The following is a 14,242-nucleotide window of genomic DNA, read 5'->3' as shown; positions in this document are numbered from 1 at the left end:
CGGGCCCTGCCGTGGGCACCCACCGCCCCGCACCCACCCGCGCCCCACAGCCCCCAGCACATGCGTGACGTTGCACCGCCCCCCCGGGGCACGCGTGACATTGCACGGCCCTCCACAGCACATGTGGCATCGCGCGGTCCGCCCGGAGCGTGCGTGAGATGGCACGGTTCCCTGCAGCGCGAGTGACGTTGCGCAGCCCCCCGCACACGTGTGACATTGCGGGGTCCCCCCCGGCCCGGCGCCACGCCGAGGCGCTTGCAGGGCACGCGGGTGTCGCTGGGCTGCTCTTCCCTCTGCCCGCGCGTGTGTGGGCACCGTGCGGGTTGTCCGGTGCTGTCTGTGCCGGGCCGCTCTGCCAGGGCCCGGGGCAGGCCCGTGCACGACCGGGGGTCTCCCCGGGGAGCTGCGGAGGGGCCGAGCCCCGGGGTGCCAGTCCCTGCCCCGGCCGTGGGCACCTCGTCCCTACACCACGTCCTGGCAGGTGGAGAGCGATGTCCGCCGGCGGGGACTGGGGCAGCTGGAGCAGCGCGGCTCGAGGGGCCCCACGCAGCCGGCATCGCTGGCCAGCAGCCACAGCTCCTGGCGGAAGCGCTGGCCCAGGAAGGCGTAGAGCAGGGGGTTGAGGCAGCAGCGCAGGTACGCCAGCCCGCCGGTGACCAGCAGCGCCAGGTCCTTGCGGCTGCTTTGGGCACAGCTCACCTCCCAGTTGGCCAGCAGCTCAGCCGCGTCCAGCAGCACCATCAGGCTGTGGGGCAGCTGCAGGGCCACGAACACCAGCACGAGGGCCAGCAGCACCCGCAGCGCCCGGTGAGGCTGGGCGCCACGGGCCGCCAGCAGCGTCCGGCCCACGGCCGCGTAGCAGCTCGCCATCACCAGGAAGGGCACCGCGAAGCCCAGCACGACCTGCACCAGGTTGGTGGCCGCCCGGGCCTCCCGCGAGACTGCGCGGGGGAAGACGACGCGGCAGAGGTGGAGGTCCTGATACTGCTCCGCTTGGCTGTAGATGAACTGGGGCAGTGCCAGCAGCATGGCCAGCAGCCAGGCCAGCCCTGCCGTCAGCCAGCCACGGCGGCGAGCCCGCGGGCGCAGCCGGCAGGCAGCCGGCACCCGCACGATGGCCACGTAGCGGTCCACGCTGATGCAGGTGAGGAAGAAGAAGCCACTGTAGAAGTTGAGGGCGTAGAGGCCCTGCAGCGCCTTGCAGGTGGCCGTGCCCGAGGACCAGCCCTGCAGCGTGTTGGTGACGGCGAAGGGCAGCGTCAGGAGCAGCAGGAGGTCAGACAGGGCGAGGTGCAGGAGGCAGACGTCGGTGATGCTGTGTGCCTGGCGGTAGCGGGTGTGCGTGAGCAGCACCAGCCCGTTCCCCACCGTGCCCAACAGCGAGAGCAGCAGGTAGACGGCAGGCTGGTAGGTGCGGGCAAAGCCCTGCACCGCCTGCTTCTCGCAGAGCTCGGGCAGCATTCCGTCCTCCCACGAGTACCCATCCTCCCAGGGGTAGAAGTCGGTGGTAGCAGTTGGCTCCGTCAAGGCGGGGCTGGGGGTCACCTGCGCAGAGGGATGCTGAGAGAGGGGTGCTCGGAGGCCCGGCCGCAGCGTGCAGCGCAGCACGCAGCCCTCCTCCACCCAGCCCCGCTGCGGGGAGCCCGGGCGTGCCGTGGCCCCTCGCCCCGCATGCAGGGAAGTTTCTGTCTCACGCCCACCCCACAGCAGCGGGAGGTTCACCACATTCAGTCATTGTGAGAGTGACTGCGTGCTTCCCGAGCAGCCGCCTGCAGCCCAGAGCAGGTGGGAAGACGTGACCATGGCCGTGACATCCCCAGCACAGCACCACGTCCCACCACCTAACGGTGCATCTGCAATGGGAGAGCTGCTTGTGGCGATCCCTGCAGCTCAGCAGCCAGCCCACAGCCCTGTTTGCGCCGTGCAGCTGGGCCTCCAGGCTCCGTGCAGGCATCCCCAGGTGGGTGCACCCCAAGGGTGTGCGCGGGGACCTGCCCAAAGCACCCACCCACCCGTGCACAACCCTAGGGACACCAGTGCTGGCACAGCTCCACGTTGCCTGGTTCTGCTCCCAGCCAGGGAGGTCCCAGGGCATCCCACTGCCTTGGACAGGCTGCAGGCAGCTGTGCACGGTGCTCCCAGCTCCTGGCCTCTCAGCCCCACTCCAGGGTGGAGGGACAGTGCTGCAGACTGGCACTGGACAGCCAGGACCCCATCGCCACGGAGGTCAGGATCCGGCATGGCTCTGACTCAGAGCAGCCTCACGACAGCAGTTTCACTCTGGCTCCCATCAGCGAGACCAGGCGGCCGGGTCTGATCCCCCCACCCGCTCCGGGGCCGCAGGTGGGATCTGAACCCAGTGCCGGGGCAGGTTGACTCCCCAGCAGCTCCCCCAGCTCCTTCCCTGACCAGGCCCCGGAGACCTGGAGCACCGGGGCTGCCCTGCATTCCCTGGGGCTTTGCCTTGCAGCCCAAACCCACATGGCTCACGAGAACCATTAAAAGCAACAAGAAAAGCCAGCGAAGGGGGTCCCCCCCGGCCCCCAGCGAACCCCTCGCCCCATGGCCCCTCACCTGCTCCTGCATTGCGCAGCGGGACCTCTCTCCCCTCGGCCAGCAGGTCCGGAGCTGTCTGCGTCTCAGCGCTCTGCAGCCTGTGGTTTGACCACGTGCCTCTCCTGATACCGAGAGCGGGGCAGAGCATAAGCTCAGCTCCCCGGGGAGGAAAACCAAGGCAGATGCGACCCCACTCCAGAGCCCATCCTGCATCTTTTACTTCGTGGCTAGCATCTGCACGCTAGGGACAGAAATAGCAGCTCTGCTCAGCCCCTGTCACACGGGGCTGGACGAGCCCAGGAGCCCCCGGCCGCGGGGAGCGGGGTCTGGCCGAGGGCCATGAGCACGCAGGAGACCCCAGCCTGCCCCAGGGCTGTTTGCAGCTCCTGCCCCGCGGCGGGGGCTGCCTCTGCAGGGCTGGAGGGGAGGCTGGAGGGAGCGGGGCCAAGGAGACGAGCGTGGGCTGCTGCGGGCTGGCAGGGAGCCGGGCGCAGGCTGGACGCTGGTCCAGCGGGACCAGCAGAGCCACGTCTGGTCCAGGAACGGCTCGTCCTGACGGGAAACGTGGTGGTTCCGGGAACAGGGGCGGCTGCTGGTGCGGGGTGTCCCCCTTGCCCGGGGATCCCAGCCCTGCCCCGCACCCTCGTGCCCCTGCGCACCCGCCCCCCCACGCCTCTGCACCCCTGTGCCCCCGCGGCGCTGGGCAGGCGCGACACTGGTTGTTGACAACAAATGCCCAGCTCCTTGTTAAGAGGCAGATTAGTTCCTCCGGGGCAGAGGCCCCACTTCCCTCTCCCCACGGGGGAGCAAATTGATCCCCAGCTTTAACGGGCTTTCTGCTGTTTGCCACGGTAATCCCTCAATCCCCCTTTCTCCTCGCCGCAGCCGTCTTTGCCGTGGCTTATCCCAGCTCTGCCCTCGGCCCTCCTGCTGCCTGCAGACAGGCGCGGGGAGCAGGCAGGGTCCCTGCCAGCCCCAGGAGCTCGCTGCCAGTGCCCGCGGTGCAGCGGGGCCATGGGGCTGCTGTGCCCTGGCTGGAGAGCGGCTGGGCAGAGGCAGCCCGGCCCCGGGGTGTCCCATGGGCTCTTTGCCGGGGGGTCTCTCCCCCTCCCCTGCTCCTTCTGCAGCGCAAGGACACTGAGTGCAGACCTCTGCCCTGTGCCGGCTCTGGGGGTGCCATCCTGCACCCTGCATCCTGGAGGAAGGGGAGGGAGGAGGGTCCTGGGGCCAATACTGGCCCTATGGCCAGCGTGGGTGCAGAGTAGGGACCCCGCGCGGCCCCGCCGGGGCCATCACAGACCTGACCCCGCACAGGGATGGGATGCGGGGCTGTGGCTGGAACAGGCAGCACCCCTGGGGTGTCAGGATAAGGCCAGGTGGAGCTGTGCCGCTCGTGGGCATGGACCCGCAGGCGAGAGAGGGTCTGGGGGACAGGAGGGCCGGTGGCCTCGCTCCTGGCACACGGCTCCAGCTCCCGGCGGCACAACTCCTGGTGTGCCACCGGCTGCCCTGCGGCCCCGCTGCACCTGGGACTTTCTGTTCCCTCTTTCACTTGCTGGCCCGGGCCCCGGCTCTGCCTGCGCAGGAAGCGGCCCCGGCACCGGCTGCCCGCAGGTGACAACCGCGCCGCCCTGCCCGGTGACCACGGCACCGCCAGGCCCGGTGGGCAGCACCTCGTGCCAGCGGTGCGGAGCTGCCCGCGCCGAGCACAGCCAGGCCGGGCTCCTGCTCAGCACCAGGACCCTGCTTGGACCCAGCGGCCCCCGGTGCATCCCCGTCCCTTGGGGCTGGGCTTGGGGCGCTGCATGGGGCTCCCGGGAGAGGGGGACTCCCTGCAGAGCCGGGGGGACACAGGGCACGGTGCGGTCTGTGGGGCAGGCGGGGTAGGTAGGCCACGCGGCTGCCAGCCCCCCCTCGCCCCCTCCGTGGGTGTCTGGGGATGTTTGGGAACAGACACAGGCTAAATCCCATCTTCTGCACCACCGGAGACCGGCGGCCCCAAAACCCGCAGGCCTTAATCTGCGGCTTGATTACAAACTGCTGCCCCATCTGCTGCGGGCGGGCTGGCGGGCGCTGCTCCAATCCCCCCGGCTGCTGCCGCCGCGGGCGCTTGCGCCACATCTGCGGGGGTCACATCTGGGGTGTCACATCTGGGGGGGGTCACATCTGGGGGGGTCACGCCTGCGGGGGTCACATCTGGGGGGGTCACGCCACCCGGGCTGGCGGGGGCTCGGGACAGGGCATGGTGAGGGCCGGGGGCTGCGCGGGAACCAGTGACGCCCGGGGAACTCCGGCGCGGCCCCGCGCTGCCCACGCACCCCCACCCGCGCCCACCCTGGCCACGGGCCGTGGTCCGGCTGCAGCCCGGGGCGGCTGCGGCTCCGCCCTGCACCCGGCGCCCGGCAGCGGGGCCCGGCGGGAGCATCCCCGGCGGCGCGGGGGCGGCGGGGGGCCGGGGCTCTGCGCTGCGCCCCGCCCGGCCCCCGCGCCCCCTCCCCGGGCCGCCCCCGCCGCCGCCGCCGCCACCGCCCCCCCCCGCCCCGTGGGCGGAGCCGCCGGCCCCGCTCCGCCGTGCGGCTGCGGCACCGGGAGCGGCGGCGCTCGGGGCGCTCGGGGCGCTCCAGCATGGGCGCTCGCCGCCTCCTCGGGCTCCTGCTCGCCGCCTGCGCCGGCCTCCTGCGCCCCGGCCCCGGCTGCCTCGCACGTAAGTGGGGCCGCAGCCCCGGGAGCGGCCGCTCCGCACTGCGGGACCGCACCCGCCGCCCGGCCCCGCACCCCCGAGCCGCCCCGGCCCCCCGAGCCGCCCCCGCTCTCCCGGGCATCCCCGGTTCTCCCCCGGGCACCCCCCGGCACCCCCCGGCGCCCCGGTCCGCGCCGTCCCCAAGGTCACCGCCGGACACGGGCGCCCTGCCCGGGGCCGCCCCGCCGCAGCCCCCCCCGCCGGCGGCACCGCACCCGCCCGGGGGCTCCGGGGGCTCCGGGTTGCCCGGGGATGCCCGGGGATGCCCGGGGATGCCCAGGGGTGCTCGGGGATGCCCGGGTGTGCCCCGGGCACCCGCCCCGCTGCGCCGCATCCCCGCGCCCGGCGCGGCCCCCCGTCCCTACCGGGGAGGGGGCTCGGGCCCCGGCACCGCCGGCCCGGCCCCGTGTCCGGGCTCCCCGGCGGGCGGGGGCAGCCCCGCGGGACCCGCCCCGGGCTCCGCCAGCACCTCGGCCAGCGCCGCCGGCCCGGCCCGGCCCCGCCGCGGGGCTGCACCGGGCTGCCGCCGCTCCCCGGGGCGGGAGGGGCTGGGGGCGGCTGCCCGGGCGGGGGGACGGGGACCGGCGGGGCCCTGGCCTCACCGAGCGGCTCTCTGCGGCCCCTCGGAGCCGGGCCAAGGGCCGGGGCGGCCCGGGGAGCCGCCGGCCGCGGGGGATGGAGCGGGGGCACGGTGCAGGCAGGGGGGATGCAGGCAGGGGGCGATGCAGGCAGGGGGCGATGCAGGCAGGGGGCGATGGAGGCAGGGGGCGATGCAGGCAGGAGGCGATGCAGGCAGGGGGTGATGCAGCATGGGCGCAGCGCGGCTGCCCTTGGCCCTGCAGTGAGGGCTGGGGGTGCAGCAAACGGCCCTGGGGCTCGCCGGGCTCCGTCCGACCGGGCCGGGGGGGCCCTGCCGGGGTCTGCACCGGCCCCCCCCCCCCGGGACCCTGCCGGGGCGGGGCGGGGCGGGGGGGTCCCGGCGCCCACGTCAGTGCGGAGGCGGCCGGTGCGGGCGCCGGGGCCCGCAGAGGTGTGTCAGCTTCGCTGCAGTGGGAGGGGAGAGCGGCAGCCGGACCCGCCGAGCCCGCAGGGTCCGCAGGGTCCGCAGGGTCCCCGGAGCCCACAGCGTCCCCAGGGCCCCCAGACCCTGCAGAGCCCGCGGGGTCCGCAGGGCCGGGCCGGGGGGGCTGCCGCGGGGACACCGCCCAGTTCAGCACCCTGAGCCTGGTCCCCAGCCCCGCTCTCCCCGCAGGACCCTGCTACGATGAGCTCGTCGCTCCCCTCTACTCCTCGTCCATCGGTGCCTCCTCCAGATACAACATCTTCTACTCGTCCAGCTTCGCCCGGCTGCACAGTGAGTCCCCCCGCGGGACCAGGGTGCAGACGGGGTGGGGGCCGTGGGCAAGGGGTGTCCCCGGCAAGGCCTTGCCTCATATGGGGCTGAGGGGTCCTCGGGGGCCCACGGCAGAGCCCTCAGCATCCCCCGGGGGTGGGGGGAGCCCCGCAGCCCTCCAGCTCCCACCCACAGTCGGGTGCTGCCGTGGGGGCCGAGGAAGCAGCCCCCGCTCAGCCAGGAGCCGCTGGGTGCCAGGCTGTGGGGCCGGCTGAGCTGCTCCCCCCGCAGGCACCAGCGGCTGGTCCCCCGACCCCCGGGACAAGCAGCCCTGGCTCCAGATCGACCTGATGCAAAAGCACCGGATCAACGCGGTGGCCACGCAGGGGACCTTCAACACCTACGACTGGCTGACGCGATACATTGTGCTCTATGGAGACCACCCCACCAGCTGGAAACCCTTCTTCCAGCAGGGCAGCAACTGGGTAGGGAGGTGCCCGGGGGTCCCTGCGGGAGGGGGGTCCCCTGGGGAGAGCGGAGACCCTGGCCCAGAGCGAGGTGCTGATGGCAGCCCTTCATCCCCAGACGTTCTTCGGGAATGTGAACGAGAGCGGGGTGGTGCGGCACGACCTGCACTACCCCATCCTGGCACGCTACATCCGCATCATCCCGGTGGCCTGGAACCCGCGCGGGAAGATCGGGCTGCGTCTGGGCCTCTATGGCTGCCCCTACCGTGAGTACCCGGCCCGGGAGCTCCGGCAGCCCCCCATGGGATGGGACCCTGGCCCAGCCACCCGCGGGGCAGGGGGCCAGCCCCTGGCTCCAGCATGCCTGGAAAACCCTTTCCCAGAGGGGATCGTGTCCAAGCGGCCTGCAGTTGTTAGCTCTGGCATAACCCATAGCAGAAAGGAGCGTTCCCTGTGCCAGGGCACCTGCTGCTGCGGGCAGTGACGTGGCCGGGGCCGCTCTGCTCTCCCCAGGGTCCCACGTGCTCTTCTTTGACGGGGATGACGCCATCTCCTACCGCTTCCGGGCCAAGAAGATCAGCACCCTTGAGGATGACATCTCCTTCAACTTCAAGACGCTGGAGCAGGATGGGGTGCTGATGCACGGGGAGGGCTCGCAGGGTGACTACATCACGGTGGAGCTCAAGCAGGCCCAGCTCCTCCTGCACATCAGCTTAGGTGAGGCGGGGCCGGGGGCCGGGAGCCGGGGGGCCGGGGGGCGCGGGGCCGGGGGGCCGCCGGCTGAGGCTGCCCCTCCCCAGGCAGCAGCCCGGTGCACGCCAGCGAGGGCCACACGACGGCGGTGGTGGGCAGCCTCCTGGATGACCAGCACTGGCACTCGCTGCACATCGAGCGCTACGGCCGCCACGTCAACCTGACACTGGACGGGGAGGTCAAGCGCTTCCGCTGCCACGGCACCTTCGACCAGCTCGACCTCGACACCGAGGTGGGTGCGGCGGGCGGGGAGCTGCCGGGGTGCCGACCCGCGGTGTCCCCTGGTGAGGGGCTGACCCCCTCCCTCTGCCTCCCAGCTCTTCTTCGGGGGGGTGATCGACCAGGACAAGCAGCACCTCACCTACCGGCAAAACTTCCGGGGCTGCGTGGAGAACATCATCTTCAACGGGGTCAACATCGCCGACTTGGCCCGGCACCGGAGGCCCAACATCCGTTTCGAGGTCCAGCCCTGGGGGTGGCCCCTTCCCCGTGGGTCCCGTCCCTGCCATGGGGGGACCCTTTTCCTGGAGGAGGGCCAGGTCCTCAGCCCCGCTGTGGGGTGGCCCCTTCCCCGGGTCCAGCTCCCCCCCTCGCTGTGGGGTGATGTGAGGCCGGGCAGCGGCTGTGCTCAGCCGAGCGGCGCCGCATCGACCGCGTGAGGTCGTCCCTGGCCCGGGGCGCCTGCCCGGCGCTGCCAAGCGATGGGATTGAGCGGGGGCGATCAGGGCCAGGGCTGTGGGGATGGGGGGCCTCCCCACCGTGGGAGCATCCCCTTCCTCACTGCCTCCTGCGGTCGCCCCCAGGGCAGCGTGGGCCACTACTGCCAGGACCAGCTGAACAACCCCATCACCTTCGCCGGCATCAACAACTATGTGCGGGTGCCAGGGATCCCACGGAGGAACCGCCTGGCTGTCAGCTTCCGCTTCCGCTCCTGGGACACCGCCGGGCTGCTGCTCTACACCAGCTTCGCCGACCGCCTGGGCTCCCTCGAGGTGGTGTTGAGCGAGGGGCAGGTCAATGTCTCCATTGCCCAGCCCGGCAAGAAGAAGCTGGAGTTTGCTGCAGGTGGGCTGGGGAGCCGGCGCGGGGCCGGAGGCCGGTCTGGCAGCACTGCCTCCCCATGCACCCTCCTCTCCCCGCACAGGGCATCGCCTGAACGACGGCTTCTGGCACTCGGTGCAGCTGGTGGCACGGGACGGCTCGGCCGTGGTGACCATCGACGATGACGATGGCGCCGAGTTTCGGGTGGCGCACCCCTTCCAGCTCCGCACCGGCAGCCAGTACTTCTTTGGAGGTGGGCGGCGGGGCGGGGGCCGGGGGTGATGGGAGCCTGGGGGCCGCTCACCCCGCTGTGCCTTGCAGGCTGCCCCAAGCCGGCCTCGGTCACCGGCTGCCGGTCGAACCAGACGGCCTTCCACGGCTGCCTGCAGATGCTGAACGTGGACTTGCAGCCCGTGGACGTGGAGCTGCTGGTGCAGCACCGGCTGGCGCAGTACTTCAATGTGTTCTTCAATGTCTGCGGCATCACAGACAGGTATCGGTCGGGACGGGCACCGGCTGGGAGCGGGCGGGGGCCAGGGGGCTGCGCCGGTGCCAGAACGGGAGCCCTCTGTGCCCTCAGGTGCACCCCCAACCTGTGCGAGCACGACAGCCGCTGCGTCCAGTCCTGGGACGACTTCATGTGTATCTGCGACCTGACGGGGTACAAGGGGGAGACCTGCCACAAATGTGAGCCTGCGGCCTCATGGGTGGGGGGACAGGACGGGCACCCACGGCTCCTCCCGCTGCCCAGCACCCCCTCGCGCTGACCCCAGCCCCGGTTCCCTCTTCCAGCCCTTTACAAGGAGTCGTGCGATGCTTACCGGGTCAGCGGGAAAACCTCAGGGAACTACACCATCGACCCGGACGGCAGCGGGCCGCTCAAGCCCTTCACGGTGTACTGCGACATCCGAGGTGGGGGCGGCGGGAGGGCGTGGGGGTCCCTCTGCCTGGTGCCCCCAGGGACCGGCCTGTGGACTGGGGCCAGAGCAGGATGGAGGGAGTGGGAGCATCCCAAGGGGCTGGTCCTAACAGCCCCCTGGCCCCTGCAGAGGACCGAGCATGGACTATCATCCGGCACAACCGCCACTACGCCACGCGGGTGACGGGCTCCAGCGTGGACCAGCCCTTCCTGGGGGCCGTAGAGTACTGGAATGCCTCCTGGGATGAGGTCTCAGCGCTGGCGAATGCCTCTGAGTACTGCGAGCAGCGCATCGAGCTCCACTGCTACAGCTCCCGCCTGCTCAACACCCCCTGTGAGCGCCGGGGGGAGCAGGGCCGTGCCGCGGGGCCGTGCCATCGGGCTATGCCACGGGGCCACGTCCTCACCCTCCCCTGTGCCCTCAGCTGGGCTGCCCTTCAGCTTCTGGATGGGCCGACACAACGAGCGGCACTACTACTGGGGGGGCTCACGGCCGGGCATCCAGCGTTGCGCCTGTGGGTTGGACAAGAACTGCGCCGACCCCAAGTACTTCTGCAACTGTGACGCCGACCACGCGCTGTGGTGAGCCGGCGGGGCCCGCGGGACGGGGGCTGCGGGCTGGGGGCACAGACTCTGGGGGGGTGCAGGCAGGGGTCTGGGCTGGGGTGCAGGCTGGTGAAGGGGCAGAAGCCCCTCGTGGCCCCTCCGAACGATGCACCGTTTGCAGGAGGACGGACAAGGGTCTGCTGAGCTTCGTGGACCACCTGCCCGTCACCCAGGTTGTGGTTGGAGACACCAACCGCTCCGGCTCTGAAGCCCAGTTCCTGCTGGGCCCTCTACGGTGCTACGGAGACCGTGAGTGACCGGATCCGCAGAGGGTCCCCTGCTGCAGAGGGCCCATGCCTGTGGGGGTCCCATGCCCATGGAGTGTCCGTGCCCATCCCTCACCGCCCCTTCTGCTCCCGGCAGGCAACACCTGGAACACCGTCTCCTTCAACAGGGGCGCAGCCCTGCTCTTCCCTACCTTCCAGGCTAACCACAGCCTCGACATCTCCTTCTACTTCAAGACCACTGCCCTGTCTGGCGTCTTCCTGGAGAACCCCGGCTCCCGAAACTACATCCGCATCGAGCTCAACAGTACGGGCGGGCGGGGGGCACGGGGGCGCAGGGGGTGGCAGGACCGGGCACCCCTCCCGACATCACATCCCCGCAGCCACCAGGGACGTGGTGTTTGCCTACGACATCGGGAACGGGGACGAGAACCTGACGGTGCGGTCGGTGGTGCCCTGGAATGATGACGAGTGGCACCAGGTGAAGGCTGAGCTCAACGTCAAGCTGGCACGACTGCGGGTGGACAAGCTGCCCTGGGTGGTGCGGCCGGCCCCCCCCCAGAGCTTCGTCCGCCTGGACTTCGACAGGCCCCTCTACGTCGGTGAGAGCCCCTGGCCGCGTCCCCGTGTCCCCAGGTCCCCATGTGCTGTAGGGTGCTGAGTCTCGGCTCCGCTGCAGGCGCGGCAGAGCACAAGATGCGCCCGTTCTTGGGGTGCCTGCGGGCACTGAGGATGAACGGGGTGACGCTCAACCTGGAGGGCAAGGCCAACGAGACGGAGGGCGTGCGGGTCAATTGCACCGGCCATTGCCAGGACCCACCGGTGCCCTGCCAGAACAGCGGGCTCTGTGTCGAGCGCTACAGCCACTACAGCTGCAACTGCAGCATCTCCGCCTTCGACGGGCCCTTCTGCAACCACGGTGAGTGGCTGCGCCTGCCCGCACCGAGGGTGGGGGCCCTCCCGGGGGCTGGGATCGGGGAGAGGAGCCGGCGCTCCTGTCACCCCACGGCTCCCCCGCAGACATCGGCGGGTACTTCGAGGAGGGCACCTGGGTGCGGTACAACATCCTGCCGATGTCGCTGTACGCCGCCCGCGAGTTCGCCAGCATCGTCAGCAGCCCCTGGCAGCCCCTGCCTGGCTACAACCTCACCAGCGAGGAGGTCAGCTTCAGCTTCAGCACCACCTCGGCGCCTGCCGTGCTGCTCTACGTCAGCTCCTTCGTCAAGGACTACATGGCCGTGCTTATCAAGGATGACGGTGAGGGCAGGGGTCCCCGTCCTGGGGCTCACCCAGAGCCTATGGGGACCTCCCAGGGTGCTGGGGCCACACGGGACCCTCCTCCCCGCTGATGCCAGTCGCCAGCCCTACCGAGGGGCTGGACTCGCCCGCCGAGAGCCCCGGCACCGCTGAGAGCCCCGCTCTGCCTGCAGGGAGCCTGCAGCTGCGCTACCAGCTGGGCACCAGCCCCTACGTCTTCGCCCTCACCACCAAGCCGGTGACGGACGGGAGGCCCCACCGCGTCAACATCACCCGCCTGCACCGCACGCTGTACACCCAGGTATGGGGCTGGGGCACCCTCCCCGCTGGGGCCTGGGGGGCTGCGGGGCCGGGGGTCAGGCTGGGAGGGGGCGCGGGCAGGGTGGCAGGAGGCTCGGCAGGCGCTGATGCTGTGCACCTGCCTCCCAGGTGGACTATCTCCCCGTCATGGAGCAGCAGTTCTCCCTGTTCGTGGACAGCAAGCTGGACTCACCCAAAAACCTGTACCTGGGGCGCGTGATGGGTGAGCTGGGTCCTGTCCTTGGCCGCCCGCTCCCGCACTGGGGTCCCCGCAGGCACCGAGGTCTCCTCCGCCCTGCATGGTCCTTGCCCTGCATGGGGAACGAGCCTTTTCCTTCTGTGCTCCTGCAGAGACCGGCGTGATTGACCCCGAGATCCAGCGCTACAACACGCCCGGCTTCTCAGGCTGCCTCTCGGGGGTGAAGTTCAACAGCCTGGTCCCCCTCAAAGCCATCTTCCGCCCCACCAGCGTCGTGCGGCCCTACAGCATCCGAGGGGAGCTGGTGGAGTCCAGCTGCGCCTCCATGCTGCCCCTCACCACCATCCTCATCCCCCCCGAGATGGACCCCTGGTACATGGGCACAGGTAGGTGCCGCGGTGGGACCCCAGCGGGGAGGGAGCCCCCCGGCAAGCGTCAGCTGCGGAGGGGATGCTCCAGCACGAGACGCTGCTGCAGCCCGCTCTCAGCCACCCGCTCTGTCTCCGCAGAGTTCCCCCACGTGCACGACGACGGCTGGATCGGGATCATCATCGGGTGTAAGTGAAGCGCCCGGGGGGTGTCCCCCCCCCCCTCTGCCCCGGCCCCCCTGCCCCTCCCCAGCCCCTCACTGCCGCCTCATCCCCGCAGTCGTGACCTTCCTGCTCCTGCTGCTTGGGGGGCTGCTGGTGCTGCTGTACTTCTACTACCACCGCTACAAGGGCTCCTACCACACCAACGAGCCCAAGGCCATCCAGGACTACGGCGGCGCCAGCAAACCACTGTCGGTGCGCAAAGACCAGAACCTGCCCCAGATCCTGGAGGAGGCGAAAGGGGACTAGCGGGGCTGGGGGGTGGGACGGGCTCGCAGTCCCCGCAGCCCTGGGAGCCGCCTGGGGATGAGCGAGCGTCGCGGGACCAAAGGGCCGAGCACACCTGAACTGCCAACACCTGCCTCCGGACCAGACCGGACCGCGCTGACCGCCAGCTCCTCCCCACGGCTGCCACCGACCCGGCCCCCAGAGCGCGGCCGCGACCCGCCGAGCCCCGGCCCCGCTCGCCCTGGGCACGCTGGCAGCCCCCGCGCCAGAGGCAGGCTGCTGCCTCCCACCAGCTGCCGAAACCTGCCCTGCCTCTGGCGGGGAGCCCGGCGGCCTGGCGGCCCACCCTCCCTTCTGCGGGGGAGCGCGCCGGGTGCGCCGCCCCGTTAGCGACGACTGCGTGTAGATTACCTGCTGCTTTGCTCGCTTAGCCAGAGCCACGAAGGAAGCCACGCAATACCCGGCCTCGGGGCGCAGCCCGGGGCACGCCAAGCAATACCCTGCCCATGCGGGCGACGGCTGCCGCTGCCGCGCATGACGCCACCGCACTTTGCTGAGATGCTGCTTTCATACAATCAGGTACGGATCCTTTCTACCATTTTTGTTGCTGGATATTCTACTACACTCTAATTTTTTTATTCTATCGGTTTGTATAAAAAACCAAACGGAAGCTCCTGTCGGGTGTTACGTTCCGCGTGTCGTGGTACGTGGTCTGTAGTTTGCTACTTCTCTGTATGAAGTGCCGGTCCTGCTGATTACCTCCAGCCCAGGGAAAGCTCCTGTTCACTCGCTGTATTGTGGTAAGACGACGTTACAGAAACGCATTTATCTACCCAAAGGCCTAGCTCCACTGGGCATTTTATTTTTAAAAAACCCGTTTTGTTGAATGAGATGTGAAGATACTCAAATAAAGGCAGAATGACGGCGTTTGACACTCCCAGCCTTCGCTTCGGCAGCCTGGGCGCGCAGGGCAGCAGCTCCTCTCCCGTCCCCGCGGCTCAGCCTGCGCCCAGGAGAGGGACCGGCGTG

At 70.6% G+C, this 14,242-nt stretch overlaps 2 protein-coding genes across 2 annotated transcripts; one reads left to right on the top strand and one right to left on the bottom strand.

Moving 5' to 3' along the window:
- Positions 1 to 75: 75 nt before the first annotated feature.
- CCR10 (C-C motif chemokine receptor 10) lies at positions 76 to 3,168 on the bottom strand. The gene is made up of 2 exons (XM_087770262.1): positions 2,575 to 3,168; positions 76 to 1,545 (listed from the first exon to the last, which is right to left on the bottom strand). Exons 1-2 carry the CDS (start codon positions 2,767 to 2,769, stop codon positions 463 to 465), a joined length of 1,278 nt encoding a protein of 425 aa, XP_087626388.1. The 5' UTR covers positions 2,770 to 3,168; the 3' UTR covers positions 76 to 462.
- A 1,931-nt stretch (positions 3,169 to 5,099) lies between these two features.
- CNTNAP1 (contactin associated protein 1) lies at positions 5,100 to 14,140 on the top strand. Its single transcript, XM_087769800.1, has 24 exons — positions 5,100 to 5,260; positions 6,549 to 6,650; positions 6,921 to 7,114; positions 7,215 to 7,362; positions 7,610 to 7,813; positions 7,897 to 8,081; positions 8,167 to 8,310; positions 8,653 to 8,914; positions 8,994 to 9,143; positions 9,212 to 9,383; positions 9,471 to 9,577; positions 9,683 to 9,802; positions 9,940 to 10,143; positions 10,235 to 10,391; positions 10,537 to 10,664; positions 10,779 to 10,946; positions 11,023 to 11,241; positions 11,319 to 11,558; positions 11,660 to 11,896; positions 12,070 to 12,197; positions 12,326 to 12,419; positions 12,548 to 12,781; positions 12,905 to 12,952; positions 13,044 to 14,140. Exons 1-24 carry the CDS (start codon positions 5,182 to 5,184, stop codon positions 13,232 to 13,234), a joined length of 3,915 nt encoding a protein of 1,304 aa, XP_087625926.1. The 5' UTR covers positions 5,100 to 5,181; the 3' UTR covers positions 13,235 to 14,140.
- Positions 14,141 to 14,242: the final 102 nt, after the last annotated feature.

Source organism: Nipponia nippon, unplaced genomic scaffold, assembly GCF_047370975.1.
Source record: "Nipponia nippon isolate SJK-2023a ecotype South Korea unplaced genomic scaffold, ASM4737097v1 scaffold_32, whole genome shotgun sequence".
Taxonomy (NCBI): Eukaryota; Metazoa; Chordata; class Aves; order Pelecaniformes; family Threskiornithidae; genus Nipponia; species Nipponia nippon.
Note: the sequence above shows the minus strand (reverse complement) of the source record. Positions and strands in the feature narration are given on the sequence as shown.